At 33.1% G+C, this 17561-nt stretch overlaps 4 protein-coding genes across 8 annotated transcripts in view; 2 read left to right on the forward strand and 2 right to left on the reverse strand.

Annotated features, from left to right (window-relative positions):
• LOC129806154 (phosphatidylcholine:ceramide cholinephosphotransferase 1-like) overlaps positions 1-3824 on the forward strand; it is a 51096-nt gene extending 47272 nt beyond the window's left edge. For all 5 annotated transcript variants that reach the window (XM_055854534.1, XM_055854532.1, XM_055854533.1 and 2 more), the window contains one exon: positions 2448-3824. In XM_055854534.1, the coding sequence (XP_055710509.1) occupies positions 2448-2711 (264 nt within the window). In that variant the 3' untranslated portion in view covers positions 2712-3824. The remainder of the gene's footprint in view (positions 1-2447) is intronic.
• A 4761-nt stretch (positions 3825-8585) lies between these two features.
• On the forward strand, positions 8586-11602 carry LOC129806790 (clavesin-1-like). Its single transcript, XM_055855564.1, has 3 exons — positions 8586-8598; positions 8661-8854; positions 11291-11602. The coding sequence occupies exons 1-3, from the start codon at positions 8586-8588 to the stop codon at positions 11600-11602; spliced, it is 519 nt and encodes a 172-aa protein (XP_055711539.1).
• A 3939-nt stretch (positions 11603-15541) lies between these two features.
• LOC129806791 (protein tilB) lies at positions 15542-16713 on the reverse strand. The gene is made up of 2 exons (XM_055855565.1): positions 16704-16713; positions 15542-16638 (listed from the first exon to the last, which is right to left on the reverse strand). The coding sequence occupies exons 1-2, from the start codon at positions 16711-16713 to the stop codon at positions 15542-15544; spliced, it is 1107 nt and encodes a 368-aa protein (XP_055711540.1).
• LOC129806156 (active regulator of SIRT1-like) lies at positions 16661-17459 on the reverse strand. Its single transcript, XM_055854536.1, has 3 exons — positions 17275-17459; positions 17128-17211; positions 16661-17069 (listed from the first exon to the last, which is right to left on the reverse strand). The coding sequence occupies exons 1-3, from the start codon at positions 17330-17332 to the stop codon at positions 16789-16791; spliced, it is 423 nt and encodes a 140-aa protein (XP_055710511.1). The 5' UTR covers positions 17333-17459; the 3' UTR covers positions 16661-16788.
• Between the last annotated feature and the right edge of the window lie 102 nt (positions 17460-17561).

Below are 17561 nucleotides of genomic sequence, written 5' to 3' on the forward strand. Positions count from 1 at the left end.
TCTGCGTTTTAGGAAGTTTTTAGTTTTTTCCTTTGGGGCGAAGGGAAATTTTCTGCGTTTTGGGAAGTTTTGAGTTTCATCCTTTGGGGCAAAGGGAAATTCTCTTTTGGGAAGTTTTTACTTTCGTAATTTGGCGCAAAGGGAAATTTTCTGTATGACAGACAAAATTTCCGACACTTGCACAAAATGCATGAAAGACAAGATTTCCAAAGACAAAGTTTCCAAAAAACAAAAATTACCGAAGACAAAGATTCCAAAGACAAACTGGGAAAAACAAAATGGAGAAAATAAAAATTCCGAATCCCATAAATATCAAATTCATATTTTTGTAGTTCATTTCCCAAATTTAAATTGTTTGACTTTGCAATTTGTTTTGTAAATAATTGCAAATAGAATTAAAATAAACCCTTTACACTTTGCATTTTAGGCAAAAATTTTACTAAAAGAAATAAATGCAAAGTGAGGAGATTATCGTCAATTTTTAAGGAATTCTCAAACCTAATGTATTTAAATTGAAAAGTTTAAAAAGAAATACCAAAATAGATTCTTTTTCATAATTTTGCAAAACTTAAACGAAACAGAAACTTTGCAAAATACGTTGCAAAGGCAAATTTCAGAAACCAAAAACAAATGGAATTTGATTTTAAAGACCTTTTCATTCTAAATATTTCTTCGGAAAAGAGATTTTAGAGACAGCATTTGTGTAAAGAAAATAGATAATACACTTTACAATTGACAAATTATTTTTAACCTTGCATTTTGATCGAATACATATTTTTTATCATTTTTTTTGTTTTATTTTATAAAAATTAAAAAATAAAAGAGACAATGGACAATATGCTTTGTGAATGCAAAATGGGTTTGGACTTTGCACTTTATACTTTTCACTTTACAAAAATTAAAAAAAAAAATAATATTTTAAGTTATTATTTTCCATAATAATTAAAGCAAATTGAAGGGATTTTAACGACAAATAGTTAAAAGAAAATAGAAAATTTTCTACTAAAATTGACAAATTTCTAACACCTTTGCACTTTGCGCTTTTCATAATTAAATAAAATATAATTTTCTAAAAAAAATTTACTTAGTTCTTAATGCAAAGTGCTGGGATATAGTAAACAAGATTTATTTTTAAATAATGAAAATTACACTTTGCAGTTTAAAAATTTCCTTAAACTTTGCTCTTTCACTTTTCACTTTGCATAATTTTTCAAAATTTTCTAAGAAAGATCCATGATTTTTGTTTGATTTTCAGTGTACAATTCAGAGATTTTGGAAAAAAAATGTGTTGAGAATTCGCTTTGCAATTGACAAGACAAATTGCTTTCAACTTACATATTGCATAATTAAACAAAAAAGAATTTTTTAAACATTTTTTTGTATGATTTTCAATGCAAAGTGCAAGGATGCAAAGTTTTCGCAAAGAAGATTTTAAAAAAAAATAATAAAAAGCACTTTTGTCGATTAGGCAATTAGGATATTGCCTTAAAGTTTGCATTTTCCACTTTGCGTAAATTAACAAAAATATTTTTTGCCGAATTTTTAATGCAAAATGCTGGGATAACGCAAACAAACTCTTTAAAATTATTAAAATTACACTTTGCAAATTAAGAAATTGCCTTAAGCATTACAATTTTCACTTTGCATAATTTTTCAAAAATTAAAAAAAAAATAAAGATCCATGACCATGATTTTTGACCATGATCGTGTGTGCGAGGAGCACAGGGGACCACCACCGGTGTTTCGTAGTAAGCGCCAATTTAAGGGGATTTTCGCATTCCGGAAGTCCGGGAAGATATCAGAGCGCTTCATAACGATTTTTCAAAGCAAAATGATTAAAAGGCTCTAGATGGCACATTCCTGAACCAATTGGTATCATGTTTGGGATCGTTGGAAAGGTATTGGAATTCTTGGCAAGCCTAAATCGGTTTAAATCGGTTATGAACCGGTAATATACTGATTTATACCCGGCGACAAGTGATTTTTATCAGAAATTCAATTGTATCACTCCTAAGTTATTTTGGGCAATGTTTTGAGTGATTTATAGATCGGTTTAAATCGGTTGTGAACCGTTAAACGGTAAATGATGCGAAAGTGCTTTTCAGGTATAGCATCTAAGTAAGTCACGATTTCGAGTATTTCGCAAAGCCTAAAACGCTTTGTCATCCCCCTTTCATTGTAAAATACAGACATTTTGAGGATTTATTTTTTTTTTCAATGAAGACTCCGTTTTACTATTAAAAAAATGCTTTAAACTTTACACTTTGCACTTATCATCGAGCTTTTTAATACAAAAGAGATTTTGAAGAATCAACTTGAGACTTTGCAATTACTTTGCAATTACAACTTTGCACTTTGCACTCTATACTTTGCACTTTGCAATTAAATGAAAAGTTTGCAAATTTTTCAATTTTTTTCCCTTTTCATTAATTTTGTTTGTTTTGCAGGTACTTCTGGCACATGGTCACTATACAATTGACGTACTTATTGCGTACTACGTAACAACTCGTCTATTCTGGACTTATCACACTTTGGCCAACAATCAAATGCTCCTCAAGCAATCATCCAACAACTACTTGTCACGTGAATGGTGGTTCATGTATTTCCGATATTTTGAAAAAAATATCCGTGGCCCCGTTCCACGTCAATACGACTGTCCCATTTCGTGGCCAAGACGCTTCTTCAGCAAACTCCCGAGTCGCGAAAGTTAACACGTTGCTGTTTCACGATTTTGAAGACCATTCGCGGGTGATTTGTGTGAAGGAATTCAGAGGACAATTGAAATTATTTCATTGTTCTTTTCACGCAGAAACAAATGCCACAAAAAAATTTTGTAAATAGAATTAATTTAGTAATGGAAAAATGAGAAATTTCCCTGATTTATTTTCTTTTTACTACGAGGAAAAATGAGAAAGAATTTGTTTTTAATTTTCTTTCTCTCTCAAAAAAAAAATTTAGAAATTTATACCTTCGATTGAGATTTATATTAAAACAAAAATGAGGCAAAATTGAAAGGGAAATTTCTGGTGATTTTGGAAGATATTTTGGCAGGGAAAAATTTAAGATGAAAAAAATAAAATGGAGCAAAGAGGGATCCTTGTAAGAATCCACAAAGTCTGAATTTATTGTTTCTAGTTTTTTTTTGCATTAGGTTTTTAAATATAAAACTCTAGCTCTAAGTAGTGATTAATGAATATTTGTTTAAAAAATGAAAAAAACAAGAAAAAAAATTAAGAGGATTTATCTTTTAAGAGAAAATAAGACAGAAAGCATCACTTTTTATAGGAATTCACGAAAAAAAATAGAAAGAGAGAAGATAGGAGAGAAATTATTAAGGAAAAATCTTCAAAAATTCAGTGATAGAAAAGTGATAACAAGAAAAATTCCTTTGGAGAGAAAGTTATGAAACAGCCTTAATAACAAAGACAAGAAAAAAAAACGAAATGAGCTAAAGATAGCTCGTGATTAAACAACCAAATTTGACCAAAAACTTCATCTATATTTTCTATACTACTTTTCTTTCCTAAATATACAACCTTTACTGTCAAGGAAAAGAGAAAACATCAAAATTTCACGTGAAATAATTGCTCGAGAAAAAAAGGAAAAAAAGTGCAATTAGAGATTGAGGAATGGAATTGAAGAACCAAAAAAAATAATGTCATATCAACCAAGAAAAACCCTAAATTTTCTTATCAACCATTTCACTATCTCTTCAAGTACCATTTTTTTTGTCAAGAAACAAGAAAGAAAATGTGAAAAAGATATAGGGAAGGCGTTATAGACAGGTAGATTAAGAGAAATAAAATTGAGTTATCAGAAAAAAATGATTTACCTCTTTTTGGTGTCGTCTGCAAAATGTCTCTTCCTCCTAAATTAACTCCGGAATCTCATCATCAACATCTTGGTTGTCCTTCACAATGTTCCGATAATCAACACATTGGCTTTCTTCGTCGTTTCTGCGGAAGAAAATGCAGGTAACAGAATGATCAGAATATGAGGTTATGTTGAACTTAACCTCAAAAAAGCTAAAATAAATTTTATGAAGATTAATTTTGTCCTTGTAATTAATAAGAAATCTTTTTATTAACCTCATTAATTTTAGAAACTTCAGGTTTTTCTTATTAATTACTTTGCAGTTTTTCTTTCTCTATAATTTGCATTTTCTTTTGGGCAAAACAAATTAACCTCATTTTCTCAAAAAACTTCAAAGATGTCGCATAACCTTTTTAAACTACAGTGCCCGCTCTCTAATCCGGATCAGCGTAATCCGGACGAGTTCTCGACGGTTACATATAAAATAATTTTGAGGTTATTTATGCTTGTCTGTTCACCAATGAAAGATGGATTATCTTGTGAAGTTTTTGTTTAATAAATGAAGTATAATAGCATAACGAATTCTCTAACTATGTCTTTTCAATTTTCTTTAAAACTTTTATACTAATTCTACAAAAAAAATCTTGTATTATATTTTCGAGACGTTGAACAAATTCAAAAAATCCATCCGGATAACGAAGCGGACATTTGTCATATTGTCTCCCAATCATCCGGATTACAAAGCGGGCACTGTATTTGAAAATTTTTACATAATAAAGAAAATTATTTTCTTGGTAACTAATTTTCTTGTTTTTAATTTTCTTAATTTTATTTTTCCTGTCACATATTATATTTAAAATAACACGGGAAATTCTAGAACAATAAAAAATGATAATTTATTAAAAGAAAGAAAAAAAACCGTTGGGAATTTCAAAAAAAGTTGTGCATATTCAGAGAGAGAACTGTGAAAAAAAGTACCCAAACTGTGCATATAGAGAGACAGCACTGTATTAGTCAGGAACATCCCCTATGGGAGAGTTTTGAGTTAATTTGTAATCTCAATATTTAGGGTTTGTCAAGACCTTTCGATTGAATATCCAGTGATTAAGATCGGTTAATAAATCTCGGAGATATGAACAATCAAAATTTTCTTTTTAAATTTTGAACCCTTCGGTGGCAACAAAAGTTCCGATCCGAACGGCAATACCCTGAAAGTGTCTAAATCCCGAAAGCTAAAATCCCGAACGCCAAAATCTTCAAAACCAACATCCCGAATAGTCAAAGTCCTGAAAGGAACGAAATTATAAAGAGGACAATGTGTGAAATAAGTTCCCAAAACACAGAAAATATCCCTTTGCCTTCAGAAAGCGCATGCGCAGTCATAAAAGTAGCTATAACAAAAATTCGGAATTTTGATGTTTGGGATTTTGGCCCTGCGGAGATTTTGGTCTTCGGGAATTCGACCACACTGAGAGATCCGAAAAAGTTAAAATAACATTCCGGAAATGTTAATTTTACCCTGCAGTATTAATCCAAAATCGGTGTAAATATTACCCTTTTTAAGTGTATTTGGGGTTAAAGTTACCTTTTTTCATGTTAATTTTACCCTTAAAAAGGTGTAAAATTAACATTAAAAAATGTTGATATATTTTTACACCTAAAGATGTTAAAATTATGAGGAAATAAAGTTAATCGTATCCTCTTTTTTTCTCAGTGCAGGAGCCGAACTCTTATATCTGTATAGATGACATCTCACTCCTCAAATTTGAACAGTATTTTCAAAAACGTAACGGAATTCATGCAAAATACACTATCCCTAATTAAAGAAAAAACAACTTTAAATGTTATTAATGTAATTTATTGTTGAATAAATTAAATTTGTTGAGGAAGTTTAATGTTAATGTAATAAGATAATATTGAGGAAACATCGGGCAAAAGTGGTTCTAATTCAGACTACACACTATACTTTCTTCACATAACCTCAAATTCTACATTTTGAATTCAACCGTAGTTCAAATTTGAGGAGGGAGTTCGTATTTGAGGAACTTGACTGTATATCGGTCAGCCAAGTTTAGAAATTATATTTTTAAGACAGCTTTGGGACTGTGGTATCTTTTAAAAAACCATTATGAATACGCACATTTCGTAAAAAAAATCATTTTTCTCCCAGAAAATGATTCTACGCTGTAGAGCACTTCCCCATTTCTTGGTTCCAGAGCAAAATTTCTAACCATTCTAACCTATGCCAATGCCGGTTTGGAATTTTGGACAAGCCTATTAAAACTCCGGTCTTCCGAATCTATCCGAAATTTCAAACCTACCTTAGATTATATTAATACCAAATTAGCCGAAACTTGAACTAAATTTAGTCATTTAAGCCTGAGAATAGAATATTCATATTTTGGAATTAATTCCTTGCAGATTAATAGACGATTTTTTTAAAGAATTTTTTTATATATTATGAGATCGCGGGCAGTCGCTGTCAAACATACGTCTTAACAGTCACTGAATTTAAATTCTTCAATTTAATTCAACACAAACTTCATTGATTTAAATAGGGTAACTATTCACGAAAACAAATTGGCAACAAGAATTCAAATCATGAAAAAGAATTCAGGAAAATATGATCAAAAGCAGTGCGATGTCAAATATTCCATGCGGCGATTCGAGCAGAAACTTTGCATAACTTTCCGCGAAGCGAGAAAAGAATAGCAAAATGTATTTCCATCTTTGTTTGGCTATTTTTCCCAAGTACTCTATAGGACTAAAGAGTAACTAAAAATTCATTCCGGACAACCATTTGGATATCAGTTACAGTAGAGTCCCGCTATAGGCCATCGCTCTATAGTCCACAATTTATCGACCGTTGATTTTAAAATACTGATTTTAAGTTAGGTTATGTTTTTTAGTATGCGACATGCATAATTATTTTAATATTTTTGGCAAACTTTATTGAGTAGTTGTGATAATTGTGATCCATAATGAAGAGAGCGAGGACAAGTACCACAATCGCAAAGAAAGTGGAAGCCGTTGAGCAATTTCAATACTAAAAGTCGTTGATAATTTTAAAAAATGACATGGACTAGTGCGACAGAAGTGTCAAATCGCTAACCAAATATGACCTATAGCGAGACTCTACTGTATGTACAACAACCATAAAATATACGACTTTAGAAAGGATTTTTCATCGTTTTCATTCAGAGATACGTCCGGCCCCTACAAAAACTTTAAAGAAATGAGATGGAATCAACGGTAAGACGGTGATGAACGCACGGGGGGTTGACCAAAAAGAAAACAGAAAGATGATAAAAAATTAAATAATAGAAATTGTTTTATAGAAATGTTCATTTCTTTCGAACCTTTCTTTTTAAACGTATTTCGTTTGCGCCTTTATCAAATTCGGTCAAATAGGACCAGAGAAGATAAAATTTTGAATTTCGTGAACTTTGCCCCTGTATCTCTGGTTCTATTGATACCATGGAACCCATGTGCGGCTATAACATACTAAAGATTTTCCTTATTAACGGCTATGTGCTGGTTTTACGAACTTCTGATGATAATGCAATATCCTTGCATTAGTGCTTCTAATTAATTTTTCAATATCAAAAACTAAGTTAGCTCCAGGGTGCATATTTCTAAACCAATTAGGATAAATCTGGACTCATTCGAAAGGTCTTGGAATCCTGAGCAAGTATACATCAGTTTCAATCGGTAATAAACCTGTAAGGAACCAATAATGATCCAATTGTATTTATAGTGCAGTTCAAACTGTTCGAAATCGTTATGAAATAATACACATAGGGTAAAGTGGTACAAGTAGGACAATGCAATGGTACAATTTGGACAGGGCTTTTGGTCTTGATAAATTTAGTACTTCATTTTTGTTTGTATATTTTTAATGCCTTAGTTTTAAAATTTGGTTCCTTGTGCTTAAAAACAAATTTTGTACTGTATTTATCAAGGAAAAAGCCATGTCCAACTTGTAACACTAATTCCAAATTATATCAATTTACTCTAGTTTCTTTTGGGAGGCTTAAATCACGAGTTCGATCATTTCACGAAGCCGAGAGACATCTCGTTACTTCTTTTACAATTATATTTATTAAAAAAATGACACAATTATTATTCAAAAATTAATTTTAATGGTTCTTTTTTCATTATGCTTTATTTGCACTCATTTGCACAGAGGTTGGTCTTTTGCAAAAAAAAAATTATGGTTTTATTATATAAATTCACAAATCCGTTTCATACCTCAGTTATCATTTAACATTAAGTAATAATGGAAGTCAAGAGGAGAAATTCGATTTTCCTCACAGATTTTGAGGAATTTACAAACTTTAAAGTTAATGATTATTGTTTAAACGTTGATATTAGATATTTAAGTGATAAAAGTAAAAAGAAAGCAGAAGAAACGCTCAATGAGACTGACGAAATTAAAGAAAAGGCACTGAAGAAATTCAGCGAATTAATTCAAAGTAATTAGCTTTTTTTTTTTAAATATAATTCTTAATTTTTAATCATTGTATTGTGAAATTTTAGATGACAAAAATCTTTTTGTGCCATGTGATAATCGACATTTCTTGCTGAAATTCTTGAGAGCACGAAAATTTGATGTGAATGAGGCATTCAAGCTCATGAAGGAATACTTTAAATTCAAAGTGGATTTTCCGGAAATTTTCCAAAATATTGTTCCATCGGAATGTGCCAGGATTTATGCCATGAACGCAGGAATAATTTCTCCGGTTAAAGATCAATATGGACAAAGAGTAATAATGGGACGTGCAGGTTATTAAAATGTGTTTGAGGACATTCATGACAAAAATTTAGAATATCTTTTAAACTTTTAGAACTTTTTGATCCCGATTTGGTCACTCCAATGGAATTTATTGCGGCATTCTGGGTGATTGGGGAAATTCTTTTGATGGAACCAGAAAGTCAAGTTAATGGATTCGTTGGAGTTGTAGACTGCAAAGGATTTTCCTATCGACATTCCAAGAAAATCTCCCTCACTTTGATAAAACTCGGAATACGTCTGGCCAAAGTAATAAAGATTTAATCAGCCTGAGCACAGCTGTAGTTCCTCCATGAGAAAAGAAATCCCAAGATCGGTTTTAAAACCAAGGAATTGAGGGGTAACTCATTGCAGAAACACAAGCCATTTAGTCGAGAAACGTTTCAAGAATTTAAGAAACGGTTCGAAGAAACATGTAAATGTTTCAAGAATTCCAAGGATGCAATCAAGAAACACGAAAATGTTTCTAAAATCCAGGAAAGGCATTCAAGTAAACCGGAAACATTTCTATAGTTGCAAGAAAAAAAATCAAACCCGAGAAATAAAGAAATGTTTCTAGAAACCCTGAAACGCAGTAAATAAACTCGGTAGCATTTCTAAAATTACGAAAAATCATTCACAGAACTCGGAAACATTATTATAATTGCAAAGAACGCATCCAAGAAACATAGAAACGTTTCTATGATAGTATCATGGATACGTATTCAAGAAACACGGACACAGAAACATTTTCAAAAATCCGGAAGTGCATTCTGCAATCGCAAATCTTTCTGGAACCAAACATAGATTTAACATTTCTATAATCGGAAAGACGCATCCAAAACAAAAACAAAGAAACGTTTCTTAAACCCGAAAAGCGCATAAATAGATATAATAGCGTTTCAAAGCTTCGTAGGAGTCCGGTCATCCAAATAAAAATAGGAAAACATTTCTAGAATCACGGTAACCTACAGATTTAAGGAACACGAAAACATTCCTATAATCGCAAGGACTATCCAAAAAAAAAATAAAGAAACGTTTCTAAAAACCCAAAAACGCACCAAAAAGATACGAAAACGTTTCAAAGCTTCATCGAAGTCCGGTATTCCCAATAAAAATAGAAAAACTTTTCTAGAATCTTGGTAACCTGGTAACCTTCAAGTAATACTAAATCGTTCTGGTGTTCTGACTGGCGTCAGAATATAAAACTTCAGTCTTATTTCTGTTCTTCAATGTATTTTTCTTGTGCACGAACGATTACAAAAACAGGCAACTGTTTCTAAAATTGTAAAAACTTATTCAGTAAAGACGAAACACGTTTGAGAATTCTCAGTAACTTATTCAAGAAACAAGAAAATATTCGTAGAAATCCAGAAACTCCAGAAACATACCTAGAAATACGAAAACGATTTTAGAATCATCGTTACCACTTAATAAACACATAAATATTTTTATAATGTTGAAAATTCATCTAGGAAAGAAAACATCGTTCGTGGAAATCCGGAAATTTAACTAAAAAACGAGAGAACGTTTCTAGAAACACTGTAACCCTGTAATGCCTGTAATTTATTCAAACAACACGGAAAGGCTTCTACAATTGAAAAACGCATCCAATAAAAGCAAAACCGTTTTAAAATCCTCAGAAACGTATTCATGGAACAACGTTTATAGGAACTCGGAAATACATCTAGAAATACAACTGTGGTAAAGTGATATAATTTGGAATTAATGTCACAAGTTAGACAATTCGTCGGTACAAGTTGGACATGGCTGTTTTCTTGATAAATACAGTACAAAATTTGTTTTTAAGCACAAGGAACCAAATTATAAAACTAAAGCATTAAAAATATACAAATAAAAATAAAGTACTAAATTTATCAAGGTAAAAAGCCCTGTCCAAATTGTACCATTGTCCAACTTATACCACTTTACCCTACGTGTATTTTTTTAGAATAACAACTGTAACTAGTTTACTAAACATTTAAATTTAATTTATTACATTTCAAATGTTTATTATTAATTAATTAATTAATTAAAATTAAAATCTAAATTTAAAGAATGCTGAATATATATCCAAGAAACAAGAACACCTTTTTAGAAACGCGTTAAGCGTGTTCAGGAAACACGCAAGCGTTTCTGATATTGCGGATAATGTTTAAGAAACAGACAATGAGGATCGACCTTATACGCATCCAACAAACACTGAAACGTTCCTGAAATGGCGAAAACGCATGGAAAAAATACGAGAATGCTTTTTAAAAACATATAAATGTACCCTCAGAAACAACGAAATGTTCTGATATTGTAGAAAAATATATTTAAAAAATGTTTTTAGAGTCGACCATACGCAAGAGACACTGAAACATTCCTAGAATCGCGAAAAACGAATTGATAAAATACAAGAACACTTATTAGAAACATTAGAAACATAGAAACGTAACCTCAGAAATAACAAAACATTGGAAAATATGAAGAAAAATTTCCAATTATCAAATAATCTTGATTCCCATCACAAATCAAAAGGAAGAAAAAAATACCATGTTCACAAAAAAAGGAAATTTCATGTATATTTTTGTCTATTATGAGTTACCCCTCATGTGACTTTTAGCCAAGACACTTTCAACTAAGAGGAGACACAGAACTGCATCTGTGAACAGGCGAAATGTTGAATTTTTTAAGGCTTTTCTATTTTAAATTGTTTTTCAGAATGTTGTTCCAGCCATGCCGAAGAGATTGCACTTGATTAATCAAAATCACTTCACGACTGTCCTGTACAAAATCATAAAACCTTTTCTTCCTCGAGAATATGCCGAAATGATTCATTTTCACGGAGATAATCTCGAGGAACTCCATGAATTTGTGCCAAGAGAATGCCTTCTCGAATGTTTTGGGGGCACTATAAGGGATCCTCAAATAACTGAAGAACAATACAGAGACCTAATGCTGAAATTTGATGCTGAATATAAAGCATTAAATGACCTTGGGTATAGGACAAACCTCACTTCTAGGAAAACTTAAAGGAGATACTACCAGCAGAAGTGATCAAGAGGAGAAGTTGCATTACTGGTGAAATGGGATAGAATTGTGATAAGTTATATCGATTACAATAAAATAAATATAATAAATAGACGCCTAATACCCTATTTTGTAAAGAGGTTATTCTAGAAAATGAGGTTATATTTACCTAACCTTAAAAATTTACCTAACATTGAGGTTATCTAATCTTGAAAAAGATCTTTTAATCTTCAAAAAATCTACAAATTCTTCTAGGACTTTAACAAATCGAATAAACCAATAATTCACAAATGAACATAATCGGTTATAGCCTTTAGGTTAAAATTTGATGATACATAAAAATCAGAGAACTAGGAAATTACTTTTTTATCAAATATTCTTCTACACCGCAGATGAAGAGATTACAAGCCCGATTTTCATTAATTAAATAATATATTTCGTAATTTAAGGTTATGTTTAACGTAACCTAACTTCATAACCCCTCTAAAAACATTTTTAAATGAGCAAAATTTATCAAAATTCTTAGGTTAGAATTTGATACATTCGGAATTCAGAGAATTTAAATATTGTTTTTTTATTCAAAAATTCTTCTACGCGATAGAAGTAGAATTTGTTGCCCTAATTTTTATTTCTAACAAAGAATTTATACCACAATTTAAGGTTATATATGACCTAACCTCGAAACAGAATGTTTTTTTTTAACAACACATTTCAAAATTCAAAATAAAATACATTTTAGTCCTAGAACTCAAAGAATCTACAAGTTTATCCATTACTTCAGAAACGCTTCAAAAATATTTTTAAATGGGCAAGATGTGTCATAAATCTTAGATGGAATTTTATTAATTACAAATTCAGATAATTTAAGAATTTCGTTTTTTGTTCAAAAATTCTTCTACATGGCAGATAAAAAATTTTCAAGCCTGACTCAGTTATAAGGCGAAAAAATACTTTACAATAAGGTTACGTATGCCCTAACCTCGAGATATGATGTTTTTTTAACAACAAATTTCAAACAACAACATTTTTATATGGGCAAAAGCTGTCATATAATAGATTATAATTTGATACATTCAATATTCAGAGGATTTAAGAATTATTTATTTGTCCAAAAAATCTTCTACAGAATAGAAAAGGAGTTTGCGAGCCTGATTCTTATATAAAGTGAAAAAAAAATCTCCATGATTAAGGTTATGTATGATCTAACCTCGAAAAGTTTTTTTCTTCATTGCGACAAATTTCAAAATAAATTCTAAGATGGCATCTAAATGGAAGGAGGGGGGGTTGGTAAGGCGACACATAGCCTTTTCTCCTCAATTTCTATGTTCATCTCCAAGCGGGCTAGATACCTGGTAGGCCCCGGTACACTCAGATGAGTGATAGAAGTTTGGGTAACCAACTCCAGTGGGAAAACACGAACCTAAGGCTAACGAACAACGGTCCTTTAGGGTTGGGCGAGGGGTAACAACCCCTCCCCGTAAAGCAAGATTGTTACGAAAACTCACAAGGAGTTTAGTGTGAGAGGCCCGGTTCTTTAATCTTTAAAGGAACGTTGTAGCCACCTAAGTACATAAGTTAAAATCTTATTCCATTATTTAGGTTATTTTAGTCTTAACCTCTAATTTTAAGATACAATGATTAAAAACTTGAAATATTTTCCCTGCGTAATAGTGTAAGATAATTTTATGATCCATACCCATGATAGAAGAAAAGAAAACTGGTATAAAATGTTTTAATTCTTTTTATTTTAAATTTTAAATTATAACCTCAAAAATGGTATAAATCCTTGGTGATTTGTGGAACTATGAGGTATTTTATTAAAATTAGTAAAACAGGGTTTGTGAATCCCAATTTTTTAAGAAAATTGCTTCGAGGTTAGGTCATACATTACCTAAAAACTAAATCATAGACTTCTCTTGATTTGTTTTTCTCTTGATTTCTTCACTACGTTTCGAGGATGAATATAATTTCACTCGGGTTTTGAATTTGCAGGAAGAATCACGTACAGGTGGGAAGATTTGCTGCTGTTGAGTTTGAGACCCAGCGGTACGTTTTTTTTTCCTTAAAATTCAAAACCTGATGAAGAGGACATATCTGGACATCCATTCCCGAAACGCCGTGAATAATTAGAAAGAACGAATCAAGAAATGTCTATTTTTTCGTGCACTGATCTGCTACATCTACATTCCATCAGAGACCGCAAATTTATTCATAACCTAACATTTTTATATTAACTCTTTGGTTAATTAAGAGAGTAATGTTCCACGAATGGCTTTAAAAGGAAACTCTTTAGTTACGTTTAGTCAACTTTATCTTTGAGAAAAGTTTTGCCCTCTATAAAAATTTCTTTTTTCTTGGATTTTTGAGGTTAGGCTTAATATAACCTTTAAAAAAGAGCATTAATATTTATCAAGTGCACTCAATGGGTCAAGTGGTAGAGCACTTGCTCTATGATGCGAGTGTCCCGGGTTCGAATCCCCTTTAGGTCACCAGGAATTTTTCTGGCGTTAAAGGTATTCGGATTGCATCCAGTGAGCTTCACTGTACTTGATTCCACCGGGAGTGGGATTGACAACCTCATCCCGTGCAAGATAAAATAAAAATGCATGTCTAGAAATCCCCTGTAGGCCTTGTTCCTTCATAAAATGTTGTGCTAGCAATATTATTATTAATAGTTATCAAAATTTTTACCATTTTTCCGGACCGTAACATATCCAGGGAACCAATTTTAGTAAAACAACTCACTTTTTTGTAACTGTTAGTGGTCAAATATGATACTTTTGAAGAGAAAGAATTTTTCCTCCTCTGGGAAATTGGAAAATTCTTCGGTATTCTCGTCGCCAAAAGAACGAAAATGGATGAGACGATGAGACAAACTTCAATTTTTCCAGTCAATTATCGAGTTTGTGAACTATTTTTCCGGGTCAAAGGACTCCTTTACGATGTTGATCACTAAAACAAGAAGAACTATTGACCAGTATCTTTTGGGATGTCCAGGAAGTGTTCAAGAAGACACCAAACTCCTGCTTGCCAACATAGTCCTTATATTTCACACAATAACACTTTAAAACGCACTTTTTTCTACACGATGTTACTGTAGACACATTAAGCGTTCTCAAGAGTCAAAGAGACACTTCCTGGACAATCAGAATTCACCAAAAACCGGAAAGATACCTCTTGAATGCAATCTCCCGCGTTGCCAAGAGTGGCAAAAATCGGCCATACTGTCAAAAATGGCGTTTCCCGCTTGGAATTTTGTTAGGTTAGTGTCCTTTTTGGGGACGAAAATGTACTCAAAAACTTTGAACAAGGTTTTTTGAAAATTTAAGAAAGATTTATTTTCCAAATTTATGCAATTTGTAATTCTAAGTTATCATATTTATTGGCCCCGAGAGGTTTTCCCTTCTTCTGGTCTAGAAATATGAAAAAAGTCACAATGTCTGCAAGGAAGCAGAAATGCAAAAATTCACAATTTTTGACCAGAAATATCCTAGCTCAGGAGTCAAGTAGGATCCTGCAAAAAATATCCTAGATTTGAACTTCCTTATAGTTTGTAATAATCCACAAGAATCGGATTTTTATCGATGCTAAATAGTCCAAAAAAATCTTTTTTTCATGGGTACTTTTTAACTCTTTCCGGACCGCAGCGCTGCAAGCCAATTTCACAATTTTTTTAATCAAAAATATCTAAGCTCAGGAATTAATTGAGGTCCTACAAAAAATATTTGACACCCTTATAGTTTGTAATCATCCAAAAGAATTGAATTTTTCTCAGTTCTGAATGATCAAAAAACACTGTTTTTCACTCAATGCTGCTTTGGGTACTCAGAGTCCCAAAAGAGACGAAAGAGAATGCTTTTTCATGCCTTTTCTAGCATTTCTGGGCTTGTTTTTAGAAAAGTAATTTGAAACACAGAAAAATGTTAAATTTAAAAAATAAACTTACTCGGTATTCTTTTGGGATTCACTGGCATTTGGAAGCTCTCGGGAAGGATTCTCAGGGTTCTTCTTCGAGATCTTCCCGTGCAATTTGGGCATTTTGACGAGAAGATGTCCTGTAATCTCTGACCTTTGAGTAACGGACTCTTCACACTTGACCTCCTCGTCCAGAGCCAACTGGAAGATCTTCTTCTTCACGCCAACCCTCACGTAATTCGGCTGGACATCCACTGAGAGATGAGCAGTGTCCAGGAATTTGTAAACCAGAAGTTCCAGTTCGAATCTATCTGGTTCATCGTGGAAATGGAAGTCAATCTTGGGCTCGTTGATGCAGAAAGGTCGTCCGGAAGCTGAGAAGAGTTTGGGGGCTCTCTTTGGTGGAGCCAGGGGATCAGTAGTTGGAGGATTCTGTTGGGATTTTGAATGTTTCTTGGCTATTTCGACTCTAACTTCTGGGCTGTGTTCACTCTTCTGATCCCAGAAGTGCTTCGTTTGCTCCTCTTCCGGCAGATGTTCTCTGGCTTTTGCATCTTCCTGGAGTTGCTGCAGGACTCTCAGCTTCTGCTCATCTCTGCGGATTTTGTACTGAGCTTGGCGCTGGATTATGGTCTGTCGGATGGATTGGAAGTCCTTCATGGCTAGGATTCGGTCAGAGCGGGAAATTTCAGAGCAGTCCAGTTGGGTGATTTGAGGCAGGACAGTTATGACGAATTCCCGGTATCCTGGGAACTCTGTGCAAGGATTCCCGGTCAGAATCAATTCTCTGAGATTGTAGTTGTCCTTCAGGGACTCAACACTAGTCAACTGGCCGATAAAATTCAAGGTCAGATCGAGTTTCTTCAGGGATTCCAGCTGATGGAGATTCTCAATGATTTCTATGTTATTTATGGCCAGATTGAGATACTCCAGCTTCTTGAGCTTCCACAGGTTCTCAATCTTGCTGATCAGATTGCTCTGGAGCAGGAGAATCCTCAAATCCCTGCACCAATTCTGCAAATGCTCAATTTTCTCGATATTCTCCTGATGCAGCGAAAGCTCCTCTAGTGTCCCAATCATCCGCTCATTGTGCTCAGATCTCTTCCGAATCAGCTCTTCAGTGACTTCATCCACAGAAAACACCAATTTAGCTTTGCTCTGGCTTTTATTTTCAACAGAAAATACTTACTCCTGACCATTTTCCGGATCTTTCTTTACAAATTTATTGATTAAACAAATTCCCAATTTACATTGCTATGACTCCCTGACCAAATTCAAATTGTATCGTCAAAGTACTCCTCCTCGAATCTCTTGAAGTCCTCCTCAGTGAACACGGACTCAGGCTCAACCGTTTCCTTCTTGGGAGGCAGGACGTAGTGTCCGGATTTCGCTCTCCTGGCAAGCTCTTCGGCGTCTTCCTCTTCCAGCGGGGAAGAATGAAGCTTCAACAGTTTGTCCACAGTCTTCTCAACTCTCTCTTTTGAGGTTTTCAGGTGGTTCTGGACGTCAGCAATTGTAATTTTCCTCCCACTGCCCTCGATTTGATTCTGTTTATCTGCAAGAAATTCAAGTGTTTCCGGAAACTCTATTTTTAGGATAATTTCGCTACTTACACATCTTGCCTTTCTTCTTGACCATCCGCATGATCTTATGAGACTCGGGGATGAGGTTTTTGGGCTTTTTCTTGGTGGAATTCCCTGAAAATTAACACAATTCTGAACTCCCATCCAAAAAGTGAGGTTAGTTTTTGAAAAACTTACTTTTACAACTCCCACTGTCGACAATTTCTAAACTTTTCTTCAACAGGGCTGATGACATGTTACTTAGTGATTTTCTAGGTAGGTATTTCACAAATAAATTAGTTAAATTATGCAAAATTTAACAATTTTTAATGAAAAACTAAGGTTTGTTTTTGTTTTGGTTCGTGTGGTGTTCTTGCTCTAGCGGTGGGGATTGGAATTACTTCTATTCGAATCAAGCAACCCTAGTCCCTCCAAAATTTCCTTTTTCGCTCTCTTCCAATCAATTTTTATCCTTTTTGAACCTT

This window comes from Phlebotomus papatasi, chromosome 3 (assembly GCF_024763615.1).
Source record: "Phlebotomus papatasi isolate M1 chromosome 3, Ppap_2.1, whole genome shotgun sequence".
NCBI classification, from domain to species: domain Eukaryota; kingdom Metazoa; phylum Arthropoda; class Insecta; order Diptera; family Psychodidae; genus Phlebotomus; species Phlebotomus papatasi.